Source organism: Caretta caretta, chromosome 3, assembly GCF_965140235.1.
Source record: "Caretta caretta isolate rCarCar2 chromosome 3, rCarCar1.hap1, whole genome shotgun sequence".
NCBI classification, from domain to species: domain Eukaryota; kingdom Metazoa; phylum Chordata; order Testudines; family Cheloniidae; genus Caretta; species Caretta caretta.
Genome location: NC_134208.1, coordinates 86,707,121 through 86,735,114, shown reverse-complemented (window position 1 = coordinate 86,735,114; position 27,994 = coordinate 86,707,121). Strand labels below are relative to the sequence as shown.

The following is a 27,994-nucleotide window of genomic DNA, read 5'->3' as shown; positions in this document are numbered from 1 at the left end:
ATAAAGAGCAAAAAAAAGTAAAGCAGTTTTAAAAATAAAAATAATATTGGTGTCCTTGTAAATTACTCTGCACTTAAATTAGGTGTTAGTTTTCTTTTCCAGACAGAAGGATGTTTAACTTAACAAAATATCTATTGATTGGTTGTAGGTACATGGAATGGAAATACTAAAGTGGCAATAAAGACTCTGAAGCCTGGCACAATGTCCCCAGAATCCTTCCTAGAGGAAGCTCAAATCATGAAGAAGCTAAAGCATGACAAGCTAGTCCAGCTTTATGCTGTGGTGTCTGAAGAGCCGATCTATATTGTCACAGAGTACATGAATAAAGGTGAAATAGTGCTTCTGACCTTGGTCCTTATGAGTAGCAAGTCTTTTTGTTTCAGAGTCACAGCAGTGTTAGTCTGTATCCACAAAAAGAAAAGGAGTACTTGTGGCACCTTAGAGACTAACAAATTTATTTGAGCATAAGCTTTAGTGAGCTACAGCTCACTTCATCGGATGTACCCGATGCATCCGATGAAGTGAGGTGTAGCTCACGAAAGCTTATGCTCAAATAAATTTGCTAGTCTCTAAGGTGCCCCAAGTACTCCTTTTCTTTTAAGGCTTTTTGTATGTTCAAGCACTGTGGGTGGGTGGGTGTGCGTGCGTACACAGTGTAAAGAATGTTGGGTCAAATTCAGTCCTGGGCATAAGTAGGCACAGATTATTACCCCAGGTCTGAATTGGGCCCCAACAATTGAAAATGTTTATATGGTTTCTGTACAAGTCACACACAGTTTGAAAAAAAATTAAGCAGGCAAGTACAGCATAAGTGTTCCAGTTATAATGGCATCTTATCCTCCTTGATAACAGGAATTTCAAAAGTTCTACCGCGGAACTATATTGTATATTGCTTCAGGAAATCCTAACTCTACACGGCACCAGAGTGTTCATATTGAATCTCTTGTTCATGTTGTCAGTCTGAGATTTTTTCCCCCCTTTTGGCAGTGCTGAGCCTTTTAGGACACACACTGCCCTCAGAAGACCGCTTTAATTTTCAGGCTGCTCCATATATCATACACTTTTATCTACTTAATTATGACAACAATCTAGTAAAATGAACTAAGGAAAATTTTTAGCTAGCTTGTCAGTCAAATGTTGCACCAGTGTTGAGGGGAAGACCAAAAGATGCATTTGTTTTAGAAAAGTAAATGAACCAAATAAAGGAACAAGTTCTAAAGGGAATTTAGTTGTACAATGGAGGATACTTTTTACAATTTAGTGGTTTCTTTTAATCTATTTGGAGTTGATTTTTATTTTCCTGGCAGGTGTCCCTCTCTCTCTCTCCTCAGAGGCATCCGAGCATTGTCTAACTTGCATATTATGATTAAAGGCTCAGTGCCAAGCACGTGCTTTTCTTAAAAACGCTCTCTGATCTAGAAATGTTTCTGAAAGATGAAGCCTTTTTTGCCTCAGACTTTCCATCAGTTTTGACTGTATCATTCTGGACCTTTGGTTGAAGATTTAACCAGGGGGAAGCTCCTAATCTTCTGTTCTCTCCCTATATTTATTAAATAATGTCTTTACTTTAATACTTTTAAACAAAGACAGTTTCCCATCCCTATTCAGGGGTTAAAGTGCAGGAGCAGGGAGACGTGGTTCTCCCTGCTCCTGCAAGAGAGTTGACAATAGATGTGCCCCTGCCCAGGATCCTTTCAAAGTGTCCCCCTGGGGTATTCAGCTTCTGATCACTGGATACACACAGAGATCCCAGGACTTCTGTTCCCAGAGGAACAATGTACCCTAGTTTACCAGCTTAGCCCACCATTCTGTGTCACACGCAGCACTTGAGTTCAATTATAGGAAAACAAAAGGCAATTTATTTGAGAGAATGGAGATTCAAATAGACACAAGTGTGAGTGATGGAAACAACCGGTTACATACAAAACAAAATCATTAAAACATGAACTAGGGCGTACACTTATTAATAGGAAAAGTAAATAACTAATAAAGTAGATTCTCACCCTGTAGTTCAGTCTTCTGCAGCATTTGGGTCCTAGCTCCATGAGGCTAACAGTGTTTCATGAAGCACGTCCGCTCATCAAGATATCTCCTCAGTGAATGGATTCAGAGTGTCTTTCTTCCCCTATGATACACTGAATCAGTTTTTTGTCTATATTCACAGACAGGGTGATTCCCCCTCAGTGTCTCCTCATTCCTTTTCACTGCCAAGTGGTTTCAGTGTTTATAGTTTCTTTGATGGTTTTCCATTGACTTTTCTGTGTTGGTTGCAAAGCTAGAAAACCAAGCAATACATTACATTATTGGCCAGCCAGAGAGGGATGACGCCTTCCCTCGCACATGAATGGGCCATCACTGAGACATATGATTCTTTGATGACTCACTTTCACTCCAAGACCATAGGGGGCATAATTTTCAGTATAGTTATATTATTCCATAAATATTACCCATATATATATCACTCAACCATTATCCATAATTTATAAGCTCTCAGTAGAGACCTCACATGCCACCCTTTATAGATAAATACCATGAAAGCATATTTGGTGCAGTGAATGTGTCAGGCCTGAAACAGGAGTAGCTTGTAAAGAACAGTGATCCCTTTGCCAGTTGGCACCAATAGGGCTCTGTGTCACACTCCCACTTTCTCCCCTGGCTTGAGTAAGCAGCACTCCCAGACAATTTAGCAGGTACAGTGTGAGCTCCCTCTCCTGTCTCAATCTGCTTTAACCACTATCTCTAGTCCTTCCTCTGCTCAACCCTCGGTTTTGTCTTCAACAAGTGCATAATTCAGTCTTTTAAATGTAATGTCTTATTATATATTACTTTAAAAAGATGCGCTGTTGATTTCTATCTTCTAAGGAAAATTAGCCTCTGTGAATGCTAGGTTTGTAGGCTTGTTAGGCTGCAGTCTGACCTTTCTCTTGAAATAGGCTGAGCTAGGATCTGAGACTTTTTCCAGGCATTGCATGGCTTAGAATAGAAATGTAAAGCTGGAAGGGATCTTGAGAGGTCATGTAGTACAGCCCCCCACACTGAGGCAGGGCCAAGTATACCTAGAGCATCCCTGACAGGTATTTGTGTAACCTGTTCTTTAAAACTTCAATTGGGAGGATTCCACAACCTCCCTTGGAAGCTTATTCCAGAACTTAACTATCCTTATAGTTAGAAAGTTTTTCCCAATATCTAACCTAACTCTCCGTTGCTTCAGATTAAGCTGTCTTACCTCCAGTGGACATGGAGAACATCTGATCACTGTCCTCTTTGTAACAGCCATTAACGTGTTTGAAAACTGTTTATCAGGTCCCCCTGTCAGACTTCTTTTCTCAAGACTAACCATGCCAAAAAAAATTTAACCTTTCTTCATAGGTCTAAACCTTTTATCACGTTTGCTCTCCTCTGGACATTCTCTAGTTTGTCCACAACTTTCTTAAACTGTGAATCCCAGAACAGGAGACAGTACTCCAACTGAGGCCTCACCAGTGCCTAGTAGAGTGGGACAATTACTTGCTGTGTTTTACATATGACACTCTTGTTAATACACCTCGGGATATTAGCCTTTTTTACAACTGCATCATGTTGTTGACTCTCATTCAATTTGTTATCCACAAAACACCCCAGATCTTTTTCAGCAGTACTACTGCCTAACTAGTTATTCCTCATTTTATATTTGTGCATTTGATTTTTTTTCTTCTTAAGTGTAATACTTTGCATTTGTCTTCACTGAATTTCATCTTTTTGATTTCAGACCAATTCTTCAATTTCTCAGGGTTTCTCTGATGACCCCTATTGAAGTTTCTATTTCTCTCCCAATGTTTAGTCCTATGTTATGGTCACCTTTTTAAAAACCTTTCTGGGGGCTTTTGTCAACTTGCCTCCTTTGAACGTGACGAAAAGCCCTCCTCACTCTGTTGCCACGTCAGGGTGTGCAGATGCTCTCAGGTGGACCGCATCTCTTCCCAACAGTCCTCCCTCCTGGAACAGCATCCTATGGCCAAGAAAGCAGCAGCTCTCCTGTTGACACCATCTATGCAGCCATTGTATTCATCTCCAGGATCCTCATGTCCATGCCTCTGGGATTCCTTTTTGATTTTCAGGTCACTAAAGAGCTGCTAAAGGAGCCGTATTGGCCTCTTACTATCCTTGCTATCTTGGAATTGTGTGGATGTTTTCAGCTAAATCAGGCTTTTAGAGAGCAGTGTTGTTCAAAAGAATATTAGCAGATACATGAAAAGTTAGACATATGTATTTTGTCAGTAACATTCAGGGAAAATTTAAAACAACTGGCACGGGTGGCATGTGAACCGGGGGCTTGGGGAGGCTAGCACCTGGCCTGCCCCTTCTGCCCGAGGCCCCGCCACTCCTGCCTCCTTCCCCCACCAGAGCCCACTGCCCCACCTCATCTCCGGCCACCAGCTCATGCTCGCTCTCTCTCTCTCTCTCTCTCTCTCTCACACTCACACACACACCCGTCCAGCCCTGGAGCGCCAAGCAGGCGGCGCGAGCACCAACTCCAGCCACCCAGAGTCTTCCCCCAGGGCCCGGGCCAGGGGGAAGACCTGTAGCAGAGCACCACAAGAAGCAGGAGAGGGTCTGGGGGCAGAGCCTAGGCAGAGCCACACAGAGCTGGTTGGGGAAGCTCAGCCTACTCCGGCCTTTGATACCCGCCACCCATGACAATGGGGTTTTTGTTCCTTTTTTTTTGTCTAGTTACATAATCTTCCACAAATATATAGGAGAATATAGTAAAGCAGCAGTAGCATTAATTACAAATCAATTCTGAGAATATATGTATCTGTAAGTGGGAGTTGCCCTGTTTTTGAAATATTCCCCTAATTCTGGAACCTTGACATGGTGTCATTTCAACCAAAAATATTGCTCTTAAATACTGTTTACTAAATGGAATCCCTCCCTCCTCATTAATAACCTTGTTTTCTTAAAGTGACTCTTCAGTGTTAACTTTTGCATTTGCAGGGAGTTTGCTAGACTTCTTAAAAGATGGAGAAGGAAGAGCCTTAAAGTTACCGAATTTAGTGGACATGGCAGCACAGGTATGTCTTAATTTATAAGCAAGTAGCTGAGTGTGTTTTGTACCGCAACTGTGTAGGACTTCATTTTTAAATCACGCCTATTGAGACCTGTGCTTCTAACAGGTTGCTGGAGGGATGGCTTACATTGAGCGCATGAATTATATACACAGAGACCTGCGATCCGCAAATATCCTGGTGGGGAATGGCCTAATATGCAAGATTGCTGATTTTGGATTAGCAAGATTGATTGAAGACAACGAATACACAGCGAGACAAGGTGGGAGCAGTAGCAAATGTAACCTTGAATATGGTTTTTGAAACAGATGAAGAAAAAAACATGCTAAAATACCAAGAGGTTGCTTCAAGTTCAGGATTTAACCTTCTATAAAAAATATTAACCCATGTTTTAATTCCTAATCCTGATAGAGGGCTGGGAGCTTTGCTGAGGTAGTACATAAAGCCCAGGAGAGGAGGAATGTATAATTGCTTAACTGTGACTTCTCTAGCTAATTCTGGCCAGCCCTCAACTGAAAATAATATCCAAGTGCCCTGACAGAGAACTCCTCCCCTCCCCACCCCGTCTCCCGCCATCTTCACAAGGAAAGCTGAAGAACAACAACACTACAGCACTAAGCAACATATATATGTGTAAGCTGAGGCATACGTTCATATACATATTCTAATGAAATTATTTTTTCTTCCTATATGCACTAACCATGGTAAATATTGCTGGGCTGTACTTCATTTTTCTTGGTTTTTAGTCCATTTTGGAGGAAGTTACTTTAATCAAGTACTTGTTCTTTAATACATCTGTGTGTTTCTGAGAACAGTATTTTCTTTGGGAACTTTTAGGGGGGGTTTTAATATGAAAACCGTTCTCCACTGCCACACAGATTGCTGGGCATGAGCAACCACTGATATACAATACTCTTTGAGATGGTAAGTTTTTATAGCAACCCTTACTGCACTTCCTTTAAAGGCAGCTTTTTAAAAATCCTGTGTTCATGCTGAGCCATCTCTCTCTCACACACACTCTGTACTCTGTAAGTCTTTACGAGTCATTCCTAATTTTTCAGTGTGTTCAAGTTTGCAAAGACACAGGATGTAGTTTTGGTCTGTCCAATGGCAGTACTTGCCCAGTATATATCAATAAATACCACTCCAGATATTGGAACTCCATTAACCCATGGGCCTTTTGTTAAACCATATTATATGTCATCAAAAAGTAGGGAGGGTTAAATACTTCATAACCCATTAAGAGCTTTTATCTTAACCAAATGTCCCTGTTCTCGTATGGAATCTGTCTCTGTTTTAGCAAAGAGTTTTCTTTTGCTTTCTGGCTCTGAAATGTTCACCAAATGAGCCAAAGAGTTCAGAGTGCTGCATATTTCAGTGAGAGCAAAAGCCATCGTGCCATTCAGATCCCTATAAATTTCTTTCAGCTGTTGTCAGCTGCACTTGTTTGCAGAAATGTGGCACCCTAACCAGCCTACACTCACACCAGTGCTAACAGTTGCTTACTGTGTCTTTCCACTTATTTGAGAGCGGTATGAGGGATCAGCTTACAGGGAGAGCCTCTTTTTCTCTGTCTGAGCTCTTAAAGAAATTGTGGTAAGTACTGATGCAGAGAGTTAACTAATGGTGATTTGAGCACTAAGTGCACATGCCGGTGCACAGGGTCCACGCCCTCAAGCCTGTCCCATATGTGAAGTCTGAGAGGTGTGCTTGAGTAAAGGCAGCAGGATCCAGTCCATAAAATAGCTTGGGGAAAAATGCTCAGTAGAAAAAATTATGATCTCCTTTTTGTTTTACTGCCACTTTTTTCTCTTTTTGGAAAGCCCCCAATGTATATTTTGACATGACTAACTATTTGTTTTAGTAGGCAACATTGCTGGACAACATTTTCTGAGCTTAGAATTTGTAGGAAATCCTTGGATGTCCTATTTCCTTTCTGGGTTACATCTCCTAGAATAGCTTAGCTGTTTTCATATGTTAGAAATCCCTGAAAGCCCCACGTGCCCTGGTTTTATTTACATTGTGAATAATCTTTGATTTTATAGGATAATAATAAGTGATTAAAGTTAGGATGGAAAAAGTTTGGACTCAGAGAGAGTAAAGATGGGTTTGGACTGGTGAAGACAAGCAAGTGTTTTAAGTTGGGGAGAGAGAATGGCCTTGTGGTTAGGATACATGCCTGAGAGTCAGAAGACCTGAGTTCTGTGTGTCCAGCACAAACTTATTGTGCGATTGTGTGCAAGTCACCTACCCTTTCTATGCCGCAGCTTCCTCTCCTGTGCCATACTTACGTCATTTAGAGCTCTGTATAGATTGTGCCTTAGAGCAGAGCCCTGAGCAAGAGAAGATGCATGAACTGCACTGTCCCAGGATCACTCCAGGTAGCACTGTGCTGAAGGTTTACAGCTAAATCTTGTTTAAAGGGTTTCCTAGTCTTGCTGTTGCTTCTATATCCTACTCTAAAGTAAATTTTGGCTGAGCTTGGCAACCGTATATACCGGGATGGCCAAACTTACTGACCCTCTGAGCCGTATACAATAATCTTCAGAAGTTCAAGAGCCGCAAGACACGCACAACCTTTACACATGCATTTTAAAAAATATTAACATCCTACTTACTGTATCATGGCTAATTACTGCAAGAGCTAGCAGCCTTGTGGGTCTCCATCCTGGTCTTAAGTCTTTGGAAATCTAGTTGATATGTTGTCAAGGTGGTACGGAGATGCTCAGTCAGATGTTGATTTGTAAGGACTGCACAGTGTTTCGATTTTTATGAACTTCATCATGGAGTACAGCGATTCACAGCAGTATGATGTGCCAAAAATTGAAATGAGTTGCACACTAGCATTCTTGAATTGAGGACACTTCATTCCTGGAACTTGCTTCCAGAATTCAATTGTAGACTGTGATTTATACGTAGTCTTTAGACCCTGCTCTTCCTGGAGTTCCAGTGGTTCCTTTTCTACAGTAGATGTTTCTGTAACCATGGTTTTGGGAATTGGACAGCCGTCATTGATCACATCAACCATGAATGGGTTTTACAAGAAAAGCTAAGCAGGATCTCAGCTTCTGCAAGTCTTCAAACCTGTCCTGAAAATCATCAAGCAGTTCTTGTAATTTACCTCTGTATTCCTCAAGTTCGTGATCTTCTACAATTTCAGGGAATGTGTTTACCCTACTCTTGAGATGGGGAAAGTGGTTGAAGTCACCTGACACTATGTCTCTTTGCAGAAGCTTTAACTTATTATGGAAGCTGAAGACTGTCTGAGTAAAGTCAGAAATAATCTTATCCCTCCCTTGGAGTGCCAAGTTCAGAGTTTGCAGATGGTTCATAATATCAGTGAAAAATATCATCCTGCATCCATTGCTCATCTTTCAGTTGTGAATAGGACTTTTCCTTTTCTTCAAGGAAAGCACTGATAGGTTCCATCAGTTCCACAAATCTGTTTAAGACATTGCTGGTTGATACCCCTGTGGAGCTGAAGCTGCGAGCACCAGTTCAAACCCCTCTTCCCCACAGGGTGAAGCCCCAGGCTCTGCAAGCTGCAGCTGACCTGACAAAGAGCCACATGTGGCTCGCGAGCCGCAGTTTGGCCATGCCTGGTATATACTCAGTTTCGCTCAGTTCCAATAACCCTGGTTTCTAATACAATTTGAGTAACCAGTATGAACCTAGGGACTTAGAAACAGGTTTAAAATCCCTTCATAACCTAACACTTTTGCCTAGAATCTGATTTAAATTGGCTTTAATCATGTTTCTTAACTCAGTTTTGAGTACTAATATGGTGGGGACTATAGTAGCATAAAGAAGTTGTGCTGCCTTTGCATGTTTCCCATGACCTATCAGTCTAATCCTCTAAGGGCACGCATCTGGGGACTGCTCTGTTTATCTAGACGGCTACTGCCTCTGTGGTGATTCTGACACACAGGAGTGGAAAATGGGGGCAGGGGGCGGCAGATTGTCAGTTCCTTTTGGAGAAAGGAAGTGCTGGACCGTGTGAAATCTGAAGATTAAAGTTTAAAATAAAGTAGCTTAGGTCACAATCTCCTCTCCACTTTTCTCTGGGAGCTAATTTTGTTTGGGGGTTTTTTTGCAGGGGGGGCAGGGGAATTATTTCTTCCCCGTGTCCCCAGAAAGTGTTACTTTTGGATCCATGTAAATATTTTGAAAGGAAACAGATGGGGATGATCTAAGCCCCAGTGGTTTAACATGTGGGATTCTTGGTCCAGATGAATCTTTCTCAGCTGGTGGTAACATTTTGTTGACCGGAAAGTTTATTTTTATTTTGGATTTAAGCAGAGGCCTGACTGCTCATGATTTATGAAAGGTAAATAGCAAGCGGTTAGGTCCCTGCATCCACCGTTTCTCAGCAATCATCAGGAAGGAAACAGATGGTCACACCCGGTGTGATTTAAAGAGTGTGACTAGAAACTATGTACTGCCATTGAATATATGGAAAACATCATTTGGCTTCTAGTGAACATTTGGCTTCTCTTGTCTTGCTTTGTTGTCAAAAAATAAATCTTGCTTTTCTAGTACGTAAGTGAATAATCAAAGGAAAGAAATTGTATATTAAAATGATACTCATTTGAAAGGCTATTGCCTCTTTGCCAGTTGCCACCGTATCACTTTCCTCTGGGTCACGCTCTAATTTTTCTGCCTGGTTGTCTTAAATGGCATTGCTTGTGTCAGCCTTGTACAGCAAGCTTCAAAGTTAATTGTCTCCCTACTGCCTCCTTCTCTCCTGCAGACCAGTGAGTCAGAGTCCTTGCATCACTTTCTACCCGAGCCTTCCCATACGGCATTGTTCCCATTGAACTTTGAACCAGATCAGTGATGTAGAGCCTTAGCCAGGCACATGGCATGACTGCTTGGGAGAGCTGCTGGGAAGGAGTGGTTCCTATTATAAGCAGAAGCAGCTGAAACAAATTTAAAATGTCCTTCGTAAAATGGGATTTATTTTCCAGTCCATGTGTCTGTTGCATATAGTGGCAGCACTTGTGGTAATGCTACTCCAACACTGATGAAACAATAAGGATTTTTCTGATGCCTTCCAGACCCCCAAGAGCTATTTTTGTAGCTCGCGTATGTGTGTTTGTGAACTCTCAGATACATTTTTGTCTCAATACTCTGGTGTATCTGCTTCGATTTTTCTTGAAATGGGAGTTTTCTTTGTGCTCTGTCAGTCCTTTGTAGAGAACTGACACCTGGTTCTCCAGCTAACCAGACCACATTGTTTGGAATTGACTATACCGCAGGACAGCACATCCAAGGTTAGGTTCCTGTTCTTCATCTCTCATTTCCAGGGCCAGCAGTAGCATGGAAGGAAAGGAGTAATGACTCGTTTTGCTCAACAGCAAACCCTAAGTGTTTGAGAAAAAAACACTGATGGGCTTCAAAGGAAACCCCATCCAATTGTCCTCAACAGACAGGAGAGTGACCAGTTAGAGAGGCTTGGGGGTTCTGAGTAGGGGAGACAGTTAGAGCTCTGTTAAGAACTTGGAGTTCCCCCAAGACCCATTTCCCTAGGTGAGATGGGGTAAGGACCTTGTTCTTGTTCCTAACTTTTTACCAGGCTCATAATTTCATATTAGTTCACTCAGCAAACAAGATTTAATAGTACATTTTTGGCTTAGGTCCTCCCACACAGCATTTGTCACTCAAAGTTGTCTACCAAAACTGACTTGTTTCCTGTTACATGCTTGCTTCAGCATTTTTTATCTCTGTGGCTTTCCCTTTCCAGCCCCAAATGCTACTTAACATTGAACTAAATTCTCTAATAGTTGACCTAATAGTTTCCTTGGTTTATCGTTTTAGCTTCTGTTTAAAAAAAAAAAAAAGTATGCCCTCAGAGTCTTGTTTTCTCAAGAAAGGTAGTGTACTCTGCCAAGCCCAGTGCTTGTTCTTGGTGACCTGTAGTAACAAGTTTGTTTCAGCGTAGAGTGCAGTGATACAGCAGCAGCTTTGGGACAGTGGGGACACAGTTTCAATTGTCAGATTTCTGTGTTTGTTTTTCTTATGGTTTTAAATGTAAAAATACAAAACAAAAGCCTTGAGGGATTTCCTTAGCATGAGAAAATACATTCTGGGAGTTCCACCCAGCTCCTCCCCCTACTCTTGTCATGAAATGCATTGTCGGGGAAAGGAGAATTAAATTGGGCTTACTGTCCTCCTGATCCTGATGAAGTCTAGTTTGGAGACGCCTTGTTCTTCCTCATCCTGCCCAGACATCCAGGGAGTTTAGTAACAGGCCTGTGACTCTTATTAATATCCTTTTCTAGTAGAGTCACTGGCCTAAGAATCCATGTGTCTGGTGGACTTTATTTCCTTGCACTGACTCCAGTGAGCTAGCTGTTTGTCTGAAGGCCATGATGTAAGTAGCACAGCCAGACAAGAATTGCTGCTCTCACACAGAATTAATTCAGAAACTGTTTGATAAGTGGGGATAAAAGCATAAGCATAACTGTTTGATAAGTGGGGATAAAAGTTCAGACTTGACTTCTGGGTAAGGACAAACTATGCTGACCTAATTTATTTAGATAGTGATTGGTTTGTCAGTCACGTTACAGATCTGTTAGATTTTAATAAACACAGTACCTACATTTCTGGCAGAAACCACTGAGCCAGATTCCCCTCTAATATAAATCTGCATAGTTGCATCCACAACAGTGGAGATAAACCAAATTACTCCAGATGAGGATCTGGCCCATGAGACTTCTTAGCACATCAAAAAGAAAAGGAGTACTTGTGGCACCTTAGAGACTAACAAATTTATTTGAGCATAAGCTTTTGTGAGCTACAGCTCACTTCATCGGATGCATGCAGTGGAAAATACAGTGAGGAGATTTATATACACAGAGAACATGAAACAATGGGTGTTACCATACACACTGTAACAAGAGTGATCAGCTAAGGTGAGCTCTTACCAGCAGGAGAGCTGGGGGGGCCTTTTATAGAGAAAATCAAGGTGGGCCATTTCCTGCAGTTGACAAGAACGTGTGAGGAGCAGTAGGGGGGGGAATAGACATGGGGAAATAGTTTTACTTTGTGTAATGACCCATCCACTCCCAGTCTTTATTCAAGCCTAAGTTAATTGTATCCAGGTTGCAAATTAATTCCAATTTAGCAGTCTCTCGTTGGAGTCTGGTTTTGAAGTTTTTTTTTTGTTTTTTTGTTTTTTTGGTTTTTTTAAGAATTGCCACTTTTAGGTCTGTAATCGAGTGACCAAAGAGACTGAAGTGTTCTCCGACTGGTTTATGAATGTTATAATTCTTGACGTCTGATTTGTGTCCATTTATTCTTTTACGTAGAGACTGTACAGTTTGACCAATGTACATGGCAGAGGGGCATTGCCGGCACATGATGGCATATATCACATTGGTAGATGTGCAGGTGAACAAGCCTCTGATAGTGTGGCTGACGTGATTAGGCCCTATGATGGTGTCCCCTGAATAGATATGTGGACACAGTTGGCAACGGGCTATGTTGCAAGGATAGGTTCTTGAGTTAGTGGTTTTGCTGTGTGGTGTGTGGTTGTTGGTGAGTATTTGCTTCAGGTTAGGGGGCTGTCTGTAAGCAAGGACTGGCCTGTCTCCCAAGATCTGTGAGAGTGTTGAGTCGTCCTTCAGGATAGGTTGTAGATCCTTGATGTTGCGTTGGAGAGGTTTTAGTTGGGGGCTGAAGGTGACGGCTAGTGGCGTTCTGTTATTTTCTTTGTTAGGCCTGTCCTGTAGTAGGTAACTTCTGGGTACTCTTCTGGCTCTGTCAATCTGTTTCTTCACTTCCGCAGGTGGGTACTGTAGTTGTAAGAATGCTTGATAGAAATCTTGTAGGTGTTTGTCTCTCTCTGCGGGGTTGGGGCAAATGCGGTTGTATCGTAGAGCTTGGCTTTAGACAATGGATCGTGTGGTGTGGTCTGGATGAAAGCTGGAGGCATGTAGGTAGGCAAAGCGGTCAGTAGGTTTCCGGTGTAGGGTGGTGTTTATGTGATCATCGCTTATTAGCACCGTAGTGTCCATGAAGTGAATCTCTTGTGTGGACTGGTGCTAAAAGGGAGGCCAGGCCTTGGCCATATCCCCTTCAAGGTTGCCAGCACTGCTGATCAACTACCCCCTTGCTCTCAGAAGGCTTGTCTACACTATAGCATTTTGGTGTTGCGATCCCTTAGCCACCTATAAAAGCACCTACAGCTTCTTACAGAGGTGATGTACAGCAAACACTTCGCACCATCACTGTGATTGCAGGCTAGACAGTGTCATACACTGCAACATGGCCCTCTACACTATTGCAGTGCTGGTGTGAACATGAAATGCAAACATTGCAATTGCAGCAGCACAATTGGGCCTCTCGGTGCAATCTCACAGTGCTCCCGCCCCACCACACAGTGATGGCTCTGCCAGTTCAGAGCATGGCATCTGTCAGGATACTCATCTGCCCACTTCCTTGTGACATGTGCGGATCTTCAAGCAGGTCAGGGCCATCTGGAGCAGTAATCCAAACCTATACAAAATGTTAACCATACAGATGCGCATTTCACGCTTTCTCTAGAGAGCTGTACGAGGCTCGTAGTCCTCACTCCTCAGCATTGCCAGTAATTGGGGAAACCAGGTAGGGGCCAGCCTCCTACAGCCAATGCTGATGCTGAGGGGGGATGAGGAGTCCAGACAGCCATTCTCATCCATTGCACACAGCAATGATTTGTAGACACCACCTCTAAGACAGATTTTAAGGAATCATTTAGAAGAGGATAAGGCGGTTCTCTGCAAATTTTGACAGGAAGTTTTGTAATCTCAGACCAGTCCCTTAAGGAAATAACATAAGAGAATGTGCTCATAGCCAAAATTTTCAAACCTGAATGCCTAAAATTAGGCTCCTAGATCTGTGTTCACCCACATAAGTATAAAACGGCCTGGCTTTCAGACATCCTGAGCATCTGCAAGTCCCACTGAAGTCAGCAGGAGCTGCAGGTGCAGAGCACTGTGGAGTCAGGCTATGTTTATAGGGGTATCTACAAGGGTTCCTCACTTCAGGCACCCATATTTGAAAACGTTGGGGCTGTGTCTTTAAGTTTGGCAAGACTTACCTAAGCAACTCAACCTGTGTTCCATTTGCTTCAGCAATATGTATTGGTAAATAATTCAGCTCTTGAGTTTAAAATTATTCCTACAATATATTTAAATAATGTCTGGCGTTTTACCAATTAAAGGAACTCAAAATTTACTTTGTCTACTTTGTATTCTGAGCCCAAGTCATATTGCTTAGAACAGGAGAAAATTCAAGGCACTGATCACTGAATGAGATAGCAAAACAGTATTAGCAAATTACTATAAGTAGTGCAGTAAATTAACTACCTAGAAGTTATTTGTCAAAGTTGTGATTTCCATGAATCTTTTTAAAGCTAAACAACTTCTATGAGCAAACACTAACAATTCTCACTAATTCAATATGTTTCACAGTTTGAGAGTGTTTGCCACTAGGAATCAGAAAAAGGTAATGCCACTTAATTATACTGCAAGATTTTTTTAAAAGTAATACTTTACCATTTTTGTAGAAAAATGTTTTAATGATTGGAAAAGCAAATAAATCAATGTTTAAAGACCCATTATTTTACTGACTGATAAAGGCAAAAATCAACCCTGTTGCCACCATTGGTACCTATATGCTATGATGATGGATGAACACATTAGAACTGCACATCACTACAGACTTTTCAGTTCAGGGAACATAAAAGGACATTGTCGAGATATAAATCACAGGCCAAAATTCTGCCCTGACATCACATCCAAAGAAACTTCATTTGCAGTATTTTTTTTTTAATCCTTGCATGTTACCAGTAATATGTAACATTTTTAATGTATGGTTTACTGTTTGTATTTTTGCTCCCTTTGGACAGTGAAGCTAGAAAGGTGTGTTTCTAATAAATTTCACTTCTATTCTCATGCACTAGCATGGCGTAGCAATGTTTGAGTTGTGACTGCTGCAGGGAAATGTTAATTGAAAACATTTTTATTGGGAGAAAACATGCACAAAAGTTTCTATTGGTTTTTAAAATTTCTTTTTTATAAAACCTCAATGTTGAGTTTAAATTTTTTGACAATGTGTCTCTGAGAGAAACTTGTTAACAAGGACCTTGGGGGAGAGAGAGACAGCCTCACTTCAGTCCCTGGAAAAATCATGGAGCAGGTCCTCAAGAAAACCATTCTGAAGCACTTGGAGGAGAGGAAGGTGATCAGGAACAGTCAACATGGATACACCAAGGGCAAGTCATGCCTGACAAATCTGACTGCCTTCTATGTTGAGATAACTAGCTCTGTGGATATGGGGAAAGCAATGGACGTGGTATATCTTGACTTTAGCAAAGCTTTTGATACGGTCTCCCACAGAATTCTTGCCAGCAAGTTAAAAAAGTATGGATTGGATGAATGGAATATAAGGTGGATAAAAAGCTGGCTAGAATGTCAGGCTCAACGGGTAGTGATCAATGGCTCGATGTCTAGTTGGCAGGTGGTATCAAACAGAGTACCCCGGGGTTGGTCCTGGGGCTGGTTTTGTTCCACAGCTTTGTAAATGATCTGGATGATGGGATGGATTGCACCCTCAGCAAGTTCACAGATGCCACTAAGCTGGGGGGAGAGGGATAGGGTCCAGACAAATGGGAGGGATAGGGTCCAGACAAATGGGAGGATTGTGTCAAAAGAAATCTGATGAGGTTCAACAAAGACAAGTACAGAGTCCTGCACTTAGGACGGAAGAATCCCATGCACCACTACAGGCTGGGGACCGACTGGCTAAGCAGCAGGTCTGCAGAAAAGGACTTAGGGGTTACAGTGGATGGGAAACTGGGATATGAGTCAACAGTGTGCCCTTGTTGCCAAGAAGGCTAATGGCATATTGGGCTGCATTAGTAGGAGCACTGCCAGCAGATTAAGGGAAGTGATTGTTCCCCTCTATTCGGCACTGGTGAAGCCACATCTGGAGTGTTATGTCTAGTTTTGGGCTCCCCACTACAGAAAGGATGTGGATAAATTGGAGAGAGTCCAGTGGAGGGCAATGAAAATGATCAGGGGGCTGGGGCACATGACTTACAAAGAGAGGCTGAGGGAACTGGGGGTGTTTTAGTCTGCAGAAGAGAAGAGTAAGGGGGGGATTTGATAGCAGCCTTCAACTACCTGAAGGGGGGTTCCAAAGAGGATGGAGCTCAGCTGTTCTCTGTGGTGGCAGACGACAGAACAAGGAGTAATGGTCTCAAGTTGCAGTGGGGGAGGTCTATGTTGGATATTAGGAAATCCTATTTCACTAGGAGGATGGTGAAGCACTGGAATGGGTTACCTAGGGAGGTGGTGGAATCTCTATCCTTAGAGGTTTTTAAGGCTTGGCTTGACAAAGCCCTGGCTGGGATGATTTAGTTGGTGTTGGTCCTGCTTTGAGCAGGGGGTTGGACTAGATGACCTCCTGAGGTCTCTTCCAATCCTAATCTTCTACGATTCTATGATCCCACAAGCCCCTCTTAAGCCTTCCCTTCCCTTCACAAATTCTACCCACCCTACTTCCTGTGAATCACACATTACAGCCTTGACCATATTCCACTGAGTTATTTGCTAATGTCTCTGTGCAGAACTTTGACTGTTGCAGCACCCACAGAATGAAACCGTCATTTGTTACGCCTGTACTGCCCACATCTTGTTCATAATTCATTTGTTTCTTTCACTAGGTGCAAAGTTCCCCATTAAATGGACTGCGCCAGAAGCAGCATTGTATGGAAGGTTCACAATAAAATCAGATGTATGGTCTTTTGGAATATTACTCACAGAGCTTGTAACAAAAGGGAGAGTGCCATATCCAGGTAAGAAAAGCAGTCGACAATACTAATCTAGGTCTCAATTTTGGAAGGTTCTTAAGCGCATTCATAACTTTACATGTAAGCAGTTCCATTGAATTCAGGTGGGATTGTACTCACATGCTTAAAGTTGCGCATATGCCTAAATATTTTCCTAATTTAGGGCCCTAATGTGTCCATGCCATTATAAGGGTGGTGTCTGGACAGTAAATCTAACCTACCTTCATTCTAATTTCTTTTTACTGATATCAATTAAATGGATCATTTGTTTCCAGCAAAATAATTAAGACAATGTAAAATACTGTATGTTAGCCCAAATAAGTCACAGTAGCATTTGCATTCAATTTTTTTTAATATCAGTAGATAAGATACAGAATGGATTTATCCATTTATACATCAGTCTAGTTGTACTAGCTTTGATACCTGACGTTGCCAGAACTCTATTTAAATACTTCTAAATCTCAATCCTGGGTATAAAAACCGATGGAAGTGAAAAAAATTATTCATGCAACATGTAGGTACCAGTCCAGAGCAGGTTCACAAAAGATTTAAATCCTCTAGGGAGGGGAAAGTGAGGGCCTGTTACTTTCTTTGTTGAAATCCTGTTATGGAGTGATACTTACATTAGAGATGAGTGGACATGCTTGTGCACGTTTTCAGAAGGGACAGTTTCACTCTTAACAGCTTCTAAGGAGAGAGGTGTTCATGTGGCTTGGGGGGAAGGAAATGGTGGCAACAGTGCACTTCATGGAGAATACATTTCTTCTTTCCTTAACATTGTGAATACAGTCTGTGAAATGAGAAAACTAGAATGTCTAGACCCTTTGTATTTTTCCTTAAGACTTGTCCAAATAGTTAAGCACTGATAAAGGTTATTAGTGCGCGGGTTTTGTATGCTATAACAAGTTATAATTGAAAGATTATAGGTAGGTAGGTTATAATTGAAAGGATGCTAAAACAGTTTGTGTGATGCTGTAGAGTCAATTTCTGTAATTATCAAAGCAGTCAAAGCCATATCAAATACTAGCTTCTGAAGAGAGTTAAGGATACAGTCTACAGACACTGCTGCTTATAGTCTTGGGGGCTGGAAAAAAGAAAACACCCTCACTTGAAATGTGCTCCAAGAGATGATAGAATGTCTGTGGATCAAGGAGTACTTGTGGCACCTTAGAGACTAACCAATTTATTTGAGCATAAGCTTTCGTGAGCTACAGCTCACTTCATCGGATGCATACTGTGGAAACTGCAGAAGACATTATATACACAGAGACCATGAAACAATACCTCCTCCCACCCCACTCTCCTGCTGGTAATAGCTTATCTAAAGTGATCACTCTCCTTACAATGTGTATGAAAATCAAGGATGGCCCACCTTGCTATTACCAGCAGGAGAGTGGGGTGGGAGGAGGTATTGTTTCATGGTCTCTGTGTATATAATGTCTTCTGCAGTTTCCACAGCATGCATCCGATGAAGTGAGCTGTAGCTCACAAAAGCTTATGCTCAAATAAATTGGTTAGTCTCTAAGGTGCCACAAGTACTCCCTTTCTTTTTGCGAATACAGACTAACACGGCTGTTACTCTGAAACCTGTCTGTGGATCGTTTGACCAGGCATGAACCTACAGGTCTGCATGCAGAGAGATACCATGCCATTGAATACCTGGGGCAAAAGGGTTATTTTATCATCTTGTTTTGTTTGGGTAAAATGGGGCAGACACAATGTAGAGCAGAAAAGGGAAGACAGACAGAGGAGGGGGAAATATGGTGGGTACGAATGGGAAGTACGGTATTCTCTCTCCCTCAGTCTGCAAATCAAGCACCCCAGTGCTCCATTTTGGGTGAGACGGAGGCGAAGCTGTGAGCCTCAGACACTGTGATGAAAAGGAGGCAGAGATTAAGGAGATGTCAAGGCTCACAATTAAACCTTACACCACAGCCCTAGCAATCCCTGCCAGCAGTAGCATGATTTCTTAACAGATGGGCTGCAATGTTCAGTTAATTTATTGGTGCTCTCTTTAACCCTTTATAAGACAGGGGCTTGAAGTAAGCAACTTCAACAGTATTAGTCACTATTAGTACATGGGAGGGAAATAAAAACTATATGGGCTGTGAGAGAACCAAAGCCAAAATGAATATCAACTTATTTTTAGTTTTTCTGTTTTTGCTTTACCTAGATTCCCCTTGGATCTTAATCTTCTCTTTCAGTTCAGAAGTAGGAGGCTACAATTCTTTGGCTGTTGTGTGGCAGGATTATTGTTTAAAATGTTGCTTTTCAGGCAGTGCAGCCACACATTCCAGCTACACTGACCAAGCACATCTGTCTTGCCTGTCCTGCTTTCTGGTGTTAAAATTGCTATTAGTATGTGCATGCACGGAACAGCAGCATATGTACATGCTCTACTTGGAGAAGTATCTGCCACAGTGTCATCAAATCCTGTACAGAATTCCATCCGAGTATGGCCTTTGGAAAATAGCAAAGCTCTGTTTACAAAGGCTAAGGGCCCAGTTGTGCAACCATGTCTCACGGCAAATAGTACCTATTACATATACGCAGGCACTCTCCCATGGATTTCAGCGGGACTGTTTGTGTCATAAGATACTGTTCACTGTGAGGAAGAGTCAGTCATTCGGCTGTTAGCTCAAAATATCCAAGCTGTTTCTGGAAAATATTAGCTAATGCCATGAGGATTATTCCTGCTTTAGGAAAAAAATACATAGGAAATGATAACAAAAACCATTTTTAAAAATGGATAATTTTCTTCCCTCTTGAGGGTTTGAAAGTGTGGTGTTGCCTCTTTCTTGGCCTTTCCAGTGGTTGTCCCCCTTGGGGTGTGGCTAGGTAAGTATATTAGCTTGGGTATGTGAGTATAAAAGTAGCCTGATCCTTCACTCTTACACTGGTTTTACTCTGGTGCAGCTCCACTGACTGCTCTGGAGTTACACTGCTTTTTATGCTGGTGTAACAGAGTGAAGAATGAGGCCCAGAGATGGGCCAGAGCTGGAACTTTTATCCAGTCCACCTGTCAACTTTGCTGACTCGGCCTGAGCTTCATCTTCCAAAGACAACTCCTGCTTTTGTTTTTGTAAAACTGAAACTTGGCCTTTTTGATGGGCCTCTTTAAAAATTGCCTCCAAATTGGCACCCTCATTCACACACCCAAAGTTGATAGCTACTCGGTTTTTGTGCTGAATGCTCTCTGCATATGCAGATGTCTCTGCCTATTAGAGGACATTTTCTTAAAATCTGACCCATAGCATAAGTAAGGGTATCAATGCCATCTGAGGGGTAGACAGACAGTTTTTCTTAGCTGTTGACCGAATTTATTCTTATGTTGTACAGAGTTAAATGCAATTTAAACATGTCTCAAACTATTTAATATCACACATGGAAAAAAGGATATCATATGAAGGATTACAACATCATGATACAATTGACTGTACTTCACCTTTAGCTAACAAATGCTACTTAGTGACTGTGGCATCACATTTTACAGATAAATATACACGATTCTCTGACTAAGAACATTGGCTTTGAAGGATACAGTTGTTTGATCTGGTATTTGCCTTTCTCTTGCAGAGGTACTTCAATATATATTTTTGGTATAGTAAACAAGGAAATGAGACACACGCGATCCAGATGTGCTTCTCTAGTTTGGTTGTTTTTTGAGCACCTAGAGAAAAAGAAATATTGATGCCAGGGTCTCGGGAGCTGGCTTCACAAATCTCTGCCACTGGGTTCAACACCCAGTTCAGTCTACAAACCTGCAGCACCTCGAATGAAGCAGAGAGAGATCCTTATTGTTTGTGTAGTGTCGGTAATAAGGTGGGTAATGTACAATACCCAAATTAAACTGTTCCTACCCTGTTGATTTTAGGGTATAGCTGTTTCTTCACTGCAAAGAAGGTGTTTTTTACTAACGTGCATTAGCTATCCTGCTGTAAAACCCTAGTGGAGACTAGGCACTATAGTCTTTACCATTAGGTAGCTAGGCAAGGTCAGCACTTTTCCTCACATCTCTGGTTGACCTCACCTACTGTCCCTCACAGTAGTACTCAAGTGCCTTGTTTCCACAAGGTTTTACAGCAGGGAGCTTATGTGGGTTAGTTATCCCATGGTAGTGAAGACCTGGCCTTAGACTAAAATTGTCAAGGTAAGGACAGTTTTACTTTGTTATTGTACAAGTACCAAGCGCATTGATGCTAAACAAGTAGTGAGATACAGTCTTAAAGATGCAAAAGGTATTGTGAGAAATTAGCTGTGAGGTTGATTTTGAGGTTTGATTGTGTTACAGCTATACATATAACTCACTTTTTATGGGTAGCCCAGAAGAAACGTTTAGTGAAGGAATGTGAAGGCAGAGAGGGTGATTGTATGGCAAACTGGGACAGGGAAGTAATTCATGCAGAGGAGGCAGCATGGCTGTATACTGCAGGAATTGGGAAAGCTTTTATTTAAGGGAGATATCCTTTGGATCATCATAGTAAGAGCTCTGTAGGAAGAGAAATCTAAATTAATCTGTGAAAAAGATATGACAAATCATGGGTGTCCCGAAATATCCCAGTTTAATGAAGAGTGTGGTTATGTGCTGTGCCTTTAAAAGATGCAGCACAAAACTCGGCCCAGGGAAAAGGAGTAGGGGAGTAAACTAGCATAAAGCCATCACTGCATACTCCTGATTTAGGGCTAAAGAGGCCGCTGCTGAAATTTAGACAGCCCTTTGGAGCTAAGGTCCAGAAACCTGTTCCCTGAGTGCTGTCCACAATCTCTGTAGCACGCGTGCCCCTCCCCCTCGACTCTGCCTTCTGCTCCAGGGCTGACAAGGGAGTCCTCAGAAGACAGCCTGCAGCACTCTTCCTCAGTTTGGGCACGTCTTCACTGGCAACATGAAAGCCCTGCCGCGGCTGCACTCTAACGTGGCTTGTGTAGTCAGAGCAGAGCTCTGGGAGAGAGCTCTCCCCGTGCTCCAAAAAACCCACCCCCACGACAGGCCTAGCTGCCAGCACTAGTGCACTGTCTGAGCTGCCACTTTACAGCACGGAAACTTGCAGCGCTCAGGGTATTTTTCCACACCCCTGAGCGAGAAAGTTGCAGCGCTGTAAAGTGCCAGCGTAGACAAGCCCTTTGTTTGCTAGTGGGACTTCTCCACAAGCCAGAACTGAGCTTTTAGATTCCATTTATGACACTCCGTCCCTTTCCTCCAAAATAAAGGAGAGTGATCGGGAGTGAGAAACTCTGTCAGAGCTTTTCTAGGTAAACCAGGTAGGAGAGCTTCTCTGTGTCTGATCTGTATAGCTTTGGGCAGCAGATTTGTATAGCTTCCCAGCAGCGTTAGTGATTCACATGCAAATCTCTAATAACCTGAGACAGGAAAGAGATGTGTTGTTTTCAAATGGCAACATCCTTCACCAATAAAGCAATGTGTTTTCTGACGCCTTTGGTGGAATCAGGAGCTAATAGAAAAATTGCCTTTTACAACTTAAGTGCAAATATTTTCCCTGGCCCAAATGCTAGTTCTAGAAAAAGTTTTTATGCAGCTGAAATCCAGGACAGTGAAATTTCTGCTGCCTAAAATAGGATGTTATTGAGCAGTTTATTTCCCAGACATATGTTTTGTAGGAGAGAACTTTTAAAGGGTTTGGAAACCTACAGATACAACTGACTGTATGTGTTTAAGTAAATGAAAAGGTTGGATTTTTTTTAGACGAGAAGTGAACTGTACAAACCGTTGAAATATTCTGCTTTGTTAGAAATGGAAATACAACACCCTTGTGCTAATGTAGGAGAAACAGTGAAACTGGCGTATCTAGATTCACTTATCCTACTAAAAAGTTTGTAGGAAAGTAAACAAACAGCATAAGAAGTACAAAATAAACAATGATTTAAGTGATTTCAATAAATCAAATATCTGACTAGTAATACAGATGGATTCAAAGATAATTTTTTTTATCTTGGCACTGTCCCTTTTAAATTGATAGTTCATTTAATTTAAAACAAAGTAAAGTTTATTGGATAAGTATGGATTCTGTAGCTATTGGCAGAGATATGAATTTCCGAAATGAATGCCAGGGGTAGCTTGATGGAGTCTCAGACTTTGCAAGATGAATTCTTCTGGATAATACTAGGATGACAAGCAATAGCCAGATTCATTGTTTTATAGTTGGATTTTCTGGGGTGGAGGGAGAATGTCAATATGTTTCCAGTTAGCACAGTACATGGAATTTGTTAATCTTTCCCACGTGTTTTTTTAAAAAAAAAAAAAAAAAAAGAGGTTGAGAACGGTTTCTCCTTCCCCTCCCTCACTCTCCTTAGGCTTTTCCTTACAGGATATAGTCTACTATCAAGTTTCACCATGTACTGGCCTGCACAAAGTAATACACTGGATAAAAATACTGAACTAATATCGCAGACTAACAAAATGCTCATTAATTCACATCTGGGAGGAAAGTTTGTGGTGATGGTGCTGCTGCTATCTGTGTTGTACTTGCCTTGCACGGAAAGGGAGCCAGCCAGCATAAAAATTCTAGAATGTAAACAAACAATATTTTTACCTATGTTACTAATAACAACTTATTTATTCAAGGTTGAAAGAATTATAATTTAGCCTGTGAGGGACAAAAAGCACTGAAGAGATTTTTACACCAAAATGTGAGGTGACTTGACCCAGCTGATTCAAAGATGAGAGTTTGAAAAATTAGAGGCATTTGTAATTGAAAACACAAAACCTTGTCATCCAGCTTCTGTATTTCCCAGGGCATACCACCTCTTATGTGCCTGTCTTTTCAGTTGTAATCTCTTTGGGGCAAGAGCTGTCTTTATGCTTTTGTGTATTATATACATTGTACATTGGTGGCATGAAACAAATACTTAAGGACATTTTGCCTGCGTGACAGATTTTCAGTGCTCTGATAGTGTGTCTCAAAAACAGTGAGACCTAGAAACATCACCTTTGGTTTCTGGTGAAGGGCTTGCAGAGCACTGATGGGATGTATTTTGGAAGTTACATGTTGACAAATGAGGCCCATCTGGATGTCCATTTGGTATGTAGCAGACTTTTAAGATATGCCAAAGGTCCGGCTGGTCTAGTGTGTTTAGAGTCTGAGATACCTACAGAGTTTCTCAGCCGAACCCACAGGGTTAAGGATACTAAGTCAGCAGGTATAGCTTGGCAGAAAACTTGTTTCAGTACTAGCAAGCTGGAATCCAAGCTGCCATTTAAGGTGTAATTAATGTATATATTTTCTGGTAAATACTTCCATATGGCAGGGGTACTGGAATTTTCCTTTACATTATTAAAAAATCAAGAAAAATGTCAAAGAATTTAGTTAAGCTGAAGTGAAAGTTGCTAATATGTTTCAGTTACTTAGGGTGAAAAAAATTCAACTGAATGATCTGTTACTGGGAGGGAGAAATGGAAAGCTAAGGCACAGATAAGGAAGACAGATGTCTGGCAGTGAAACGCATAGTGGGGAGTATATCTCGCAGCACGAGGAGCAGGATCATGGAGGAGCTGTCTCTGCAGGGAGGGTTGGTCTTCTTGTGAGCAGGGTTGTTTTGTTTATATTTTACCCATCTCCTCATTCAGAACAAACTTGTTCTCTTTTGATAGGAAGTAATAGAAGGAACAAGTGTGTTCAAAACTACACTGGCACTAAACCAAATTCTTAAAATGGCACTCCCATATGTAACATTTACAGTTTTCTGTCAAACCAAATTCTGCAGTTAATATCAAGTAGCACAGGATGAACAAAGTCAGATGCAGAACAAGGGACTATAGGTCACCAATAACAATAAACTTCTGTATAAATATTAGAGATGCTGTCAGTGATATCTGATAGTCTAAAAGCAGTGTCATTTGTATTCTTATTGAAATCTGCCCATCACATTCCCAACAAGTACTGAAATATTTTTTTAAAATTCAACAAGCTCAAATTGAGCCTTTTTAAAAGTTAGTTTTCATATTTTAAAAAAACTTTTAGGATTGTGATTGGGGGGAGGGGGGGAAGCTCTGTATACCAAAAGGCTGTAATAACTCTAAACAAACCTTTTCACAGACAATTGCACAACTATCTATTGACACATCACCACAGTCTTCCCTTTGTTACACTCATGACAACTCATTTGAAGTCAGTGGAGTGGATATAGGGGTATTCCTGAGAGCAGCGTTTTACTGATCTGTGGTTTAGATGAGTTCATTGCTTAGGAAGAAAATGGATCCAGTTTATACTGGCGTGGTTGTAAAGCTGGAACTGTTTGTGTGTTGTGTTGTGTTGTGTTTTCTCAAAGGACTGATTTGAGAAAAGTGTATGTATTATACATGAAGAAGTTTATATATTTTAACAGAGACCATTTCACATTGCCTCTTTGTAGGTATGAATAACCGTGAAGTCTTGGAACAGGTAGAACGTGGTTATAGGATGCCGTGTCCTCAGGACTGTCCCATCTCCCTGCATGAGCTTATGATTCACTGCTGGAAAAAAGACCCAGAGGAACGTCCAACTTTTGAATATTTGCAGGGTTTCCTTGAAGACTACTTTACTGCAACAGAACCCCAGTACCAGCCTGGTGACAACCTGTAAATTCCTGGTCTACACAGACTGTCATTATCAGGTGTCCCTCCCCCGCCCCACCTCATTAGCTTCCAACTCAGTGACCCGCTTTGCCAAAGTGCAGCATCTTCCAGCACCAGAATGCACATGAGTCTGAAGTTGAGAACTTCTACAGAACTTGTCCATGACCACTTGTCCTAATAATCTGAATGTCCTCTATGACAAGGAGAAAAACACTTGTTTTTTCTTAATCAGAGACTCAGAAACTGCATTGTATTGATGTTATGTAAACTGCAAAACCTCTGTTCAGTGTAAATAGTAACTTAGTGCCAATAACTGATCTTAGTGCTTTCCTTTTTAAAAAATGCGAAACCTATGTGATTTTAACTAGTCTTCTCCCAATTCAACTCAAAGTATTATTTTCCAAAAGTGGCCTCTTTGTCTAAAACATTTTTTTTCATGTTTTAACAAAAAAAATCAGGACAGGTGTTTGTTTTTTGCTTTTTTTATATATAATATATATATATAATATATATACATACCTGTACATACAGTATATGGGTTCTGTTGCAGAGGAAACTCATTTCAGATTGAATGAGCCATGCTGATGCAGTAGTACCCTGAACATGATAATTTTACTGCAAACTTGTAAACACTGGTGAGATTCTGAAAGCCAGTGATCTAATTTTTGGCATTTGCCAAGCATGAATTTTTTCAATTGGATTGCACTTTTTGTTTATGACTATGTACCTGTAGATGGTTGTAACTTTGCTCTTTCAGGAATCATGTGCTGTATTTACAGTAATGTTTCCAATCTTTGACAAGCGTGTTATGATTTGTTCTTCAAGTTAAATGAACATATTTAAATTAAGAAAAACCACACCGTCACCTTTTGAACTGGAAGATTGAAACAGCAAGTTCTTGTATCAAAACATGTATACTGAAATGTTTCAAAAACTTTTATTTAATAAACATTGTAACCACATTCAAATGATCTTAAAACCATAGCATTTTAGTGATGTCCACCTACTAAACTGTTTATCATGCAACTAGGATTTTCTGTTTTATGTGTAACATTGCCCATTGTAAAATAAGTGTGTTAAATGTCCTGTACTGCTAATGAAATTACTTTCTACATGTCTGCGAGTTCTCCAGTGGAATTACTATGCACTTCTTTACATTTCATGGGAAATGCACAGAAGAAAGTATTACTTTTTCAGCTGTCTATTTGTACCAGCCTTGAATGACTTACATTTAACCAAAAACCAATTCCTTTCTATTTCTATTGAGTTTTTAATACTGAGTTGCAAATTTTAAAGTCTTAATTACATTTTGTTATGATTTATTTGCAAGTTTACATTTTAAAACTGTTTAACTTTCTTAATTTAGTAATTAAAAGAGAGCATTTTACCTTTGGATATTTGTTCTTTTGTTTAAATCATGGAGAGAAGAAGGGGAAAATACCATTTTGGCATCAACCTTAATAGGGGGTGTACTTGGCCATTTGTTTGTTGGTATCATTGTCCAAATTACGAAGTTAATAAGATTCAAAACAGCTGGAGTTCAATGTCAAGGATGGGTGAACATGTAGAGTATTTCACAGTTCTGGGTTTGGAAGAGCTATTTATTCTAGAATAGCTCTCTTGATTTCATCATTAATATTTGGGCATCTAAGTGTCACAGGAAACGATTGTTTTATGCATAGACAGATTGATCAACTTTAGTTTTATTACTGCATAAGAATGTTGAAACCATGTTTAGTCAAGTAATACGTTCTGATGGTCGAAATGCAATTTTTATTGTTTAATATTTTATCTTACTTAGGCTGTATAGTCATATTCTGAATATTCACATATTAACTTAATAGGCCTTCTTTCAATTACTAAGCTAGTAAAGCAATAATCTGGTGAAATACAGGGAATGAGTTGTTCAGTGTTTGCAATATTGATCATTGATTGACAGGTTTCTTTCAAAGAAGCAGCTCGCAAATCTAGCCTTTATTGGTATATAAAACTGTACAGCAGTGCAACTTTCTATCAAACAAGCTAATGTTCTGTGAAAAAAAATCACTCAAAACTTTGGCTATGATTGCCACAAAAGCTGTAGCACTATTAATGTAATGTGTATTGTGCATGCGATACTGCTAGCCTTCGAGCAATTGAATACTCAAGGTAACAGAATATTTTTAGGACTATTTAACCAGTCTCATCATAGAAATCTGTCCAAATGAGTTATGTTCATCTTTCTCCCTCAGTCACCACCACCCTTAAAACAAAACCTACAGAGATGAGATCTTTAAAGTAAGGTTTAAAAATTATCTTGATATGCCAGCCAAAGCACAATGCGTTCTGATAAGCTGATTGCTGACACAGCCAGATCCTAAATAGTGCTCCCCAATTAACACACTTAAGTACAACTAAGCATTTTCCTGTTTGTTTCCTGTTCTTTTTAAGAACATGGTTCTGGTAGCTATGGTACCGCAATACATGGACACAGGATGGGATTCATGCTCTGGGAATGGCTGGGATTTTGTATGCATTTCCAGTTGGAAACAAATGTGTTTGTTT

General features: G+C 40.9%; 1 protein-coding gene across 4 annotated transcripts in view; it reads left to right on the top strand.

Annotated features, from left to right (window-relative positions):
- Nucleotides 1–26,843, top strand: part of FYN (FYN proto-oncogene, Src family tyrosine kinase) — a 190,140-nt gene extending 163,297 nt beyond the window's left edge. For all 4 annotated transcript variants that reach the window (XM_048844780.2, XM_048844779.2, XM_048844778.2 and 1 more), the window contains 5 exons: nucleotides 149–328; nucleotides 4,975–5,051; nucleotides 5,154–5,307; nucleotides 16,756–16,887; nucleotides 25,249–26,843. In XM_048844780.2, coding sequence (XP_048700737.1) covers nucleotides 149–328; nucleotides 4,975–5,051; nucleotides 5,154–5,307; nucleotides 16,756–16,887; nucleotides 25,249–25,457 — 752 coding nt within the window. In that variant the 3' untranslated portion in view covers nucleotides 25,458–26,843. The remainder of the gene's footprint in view (nucleotides 1–148; nucleotides 329–4,974; nucleotides 5,052–5,153; nucleotides 5,308–16,755; nucleotides 16,888–25,248) is intronic.
- The last annotated feature ends 1,151 nt before the right edge of the window (nucleotides 26,844–27,994 follow it).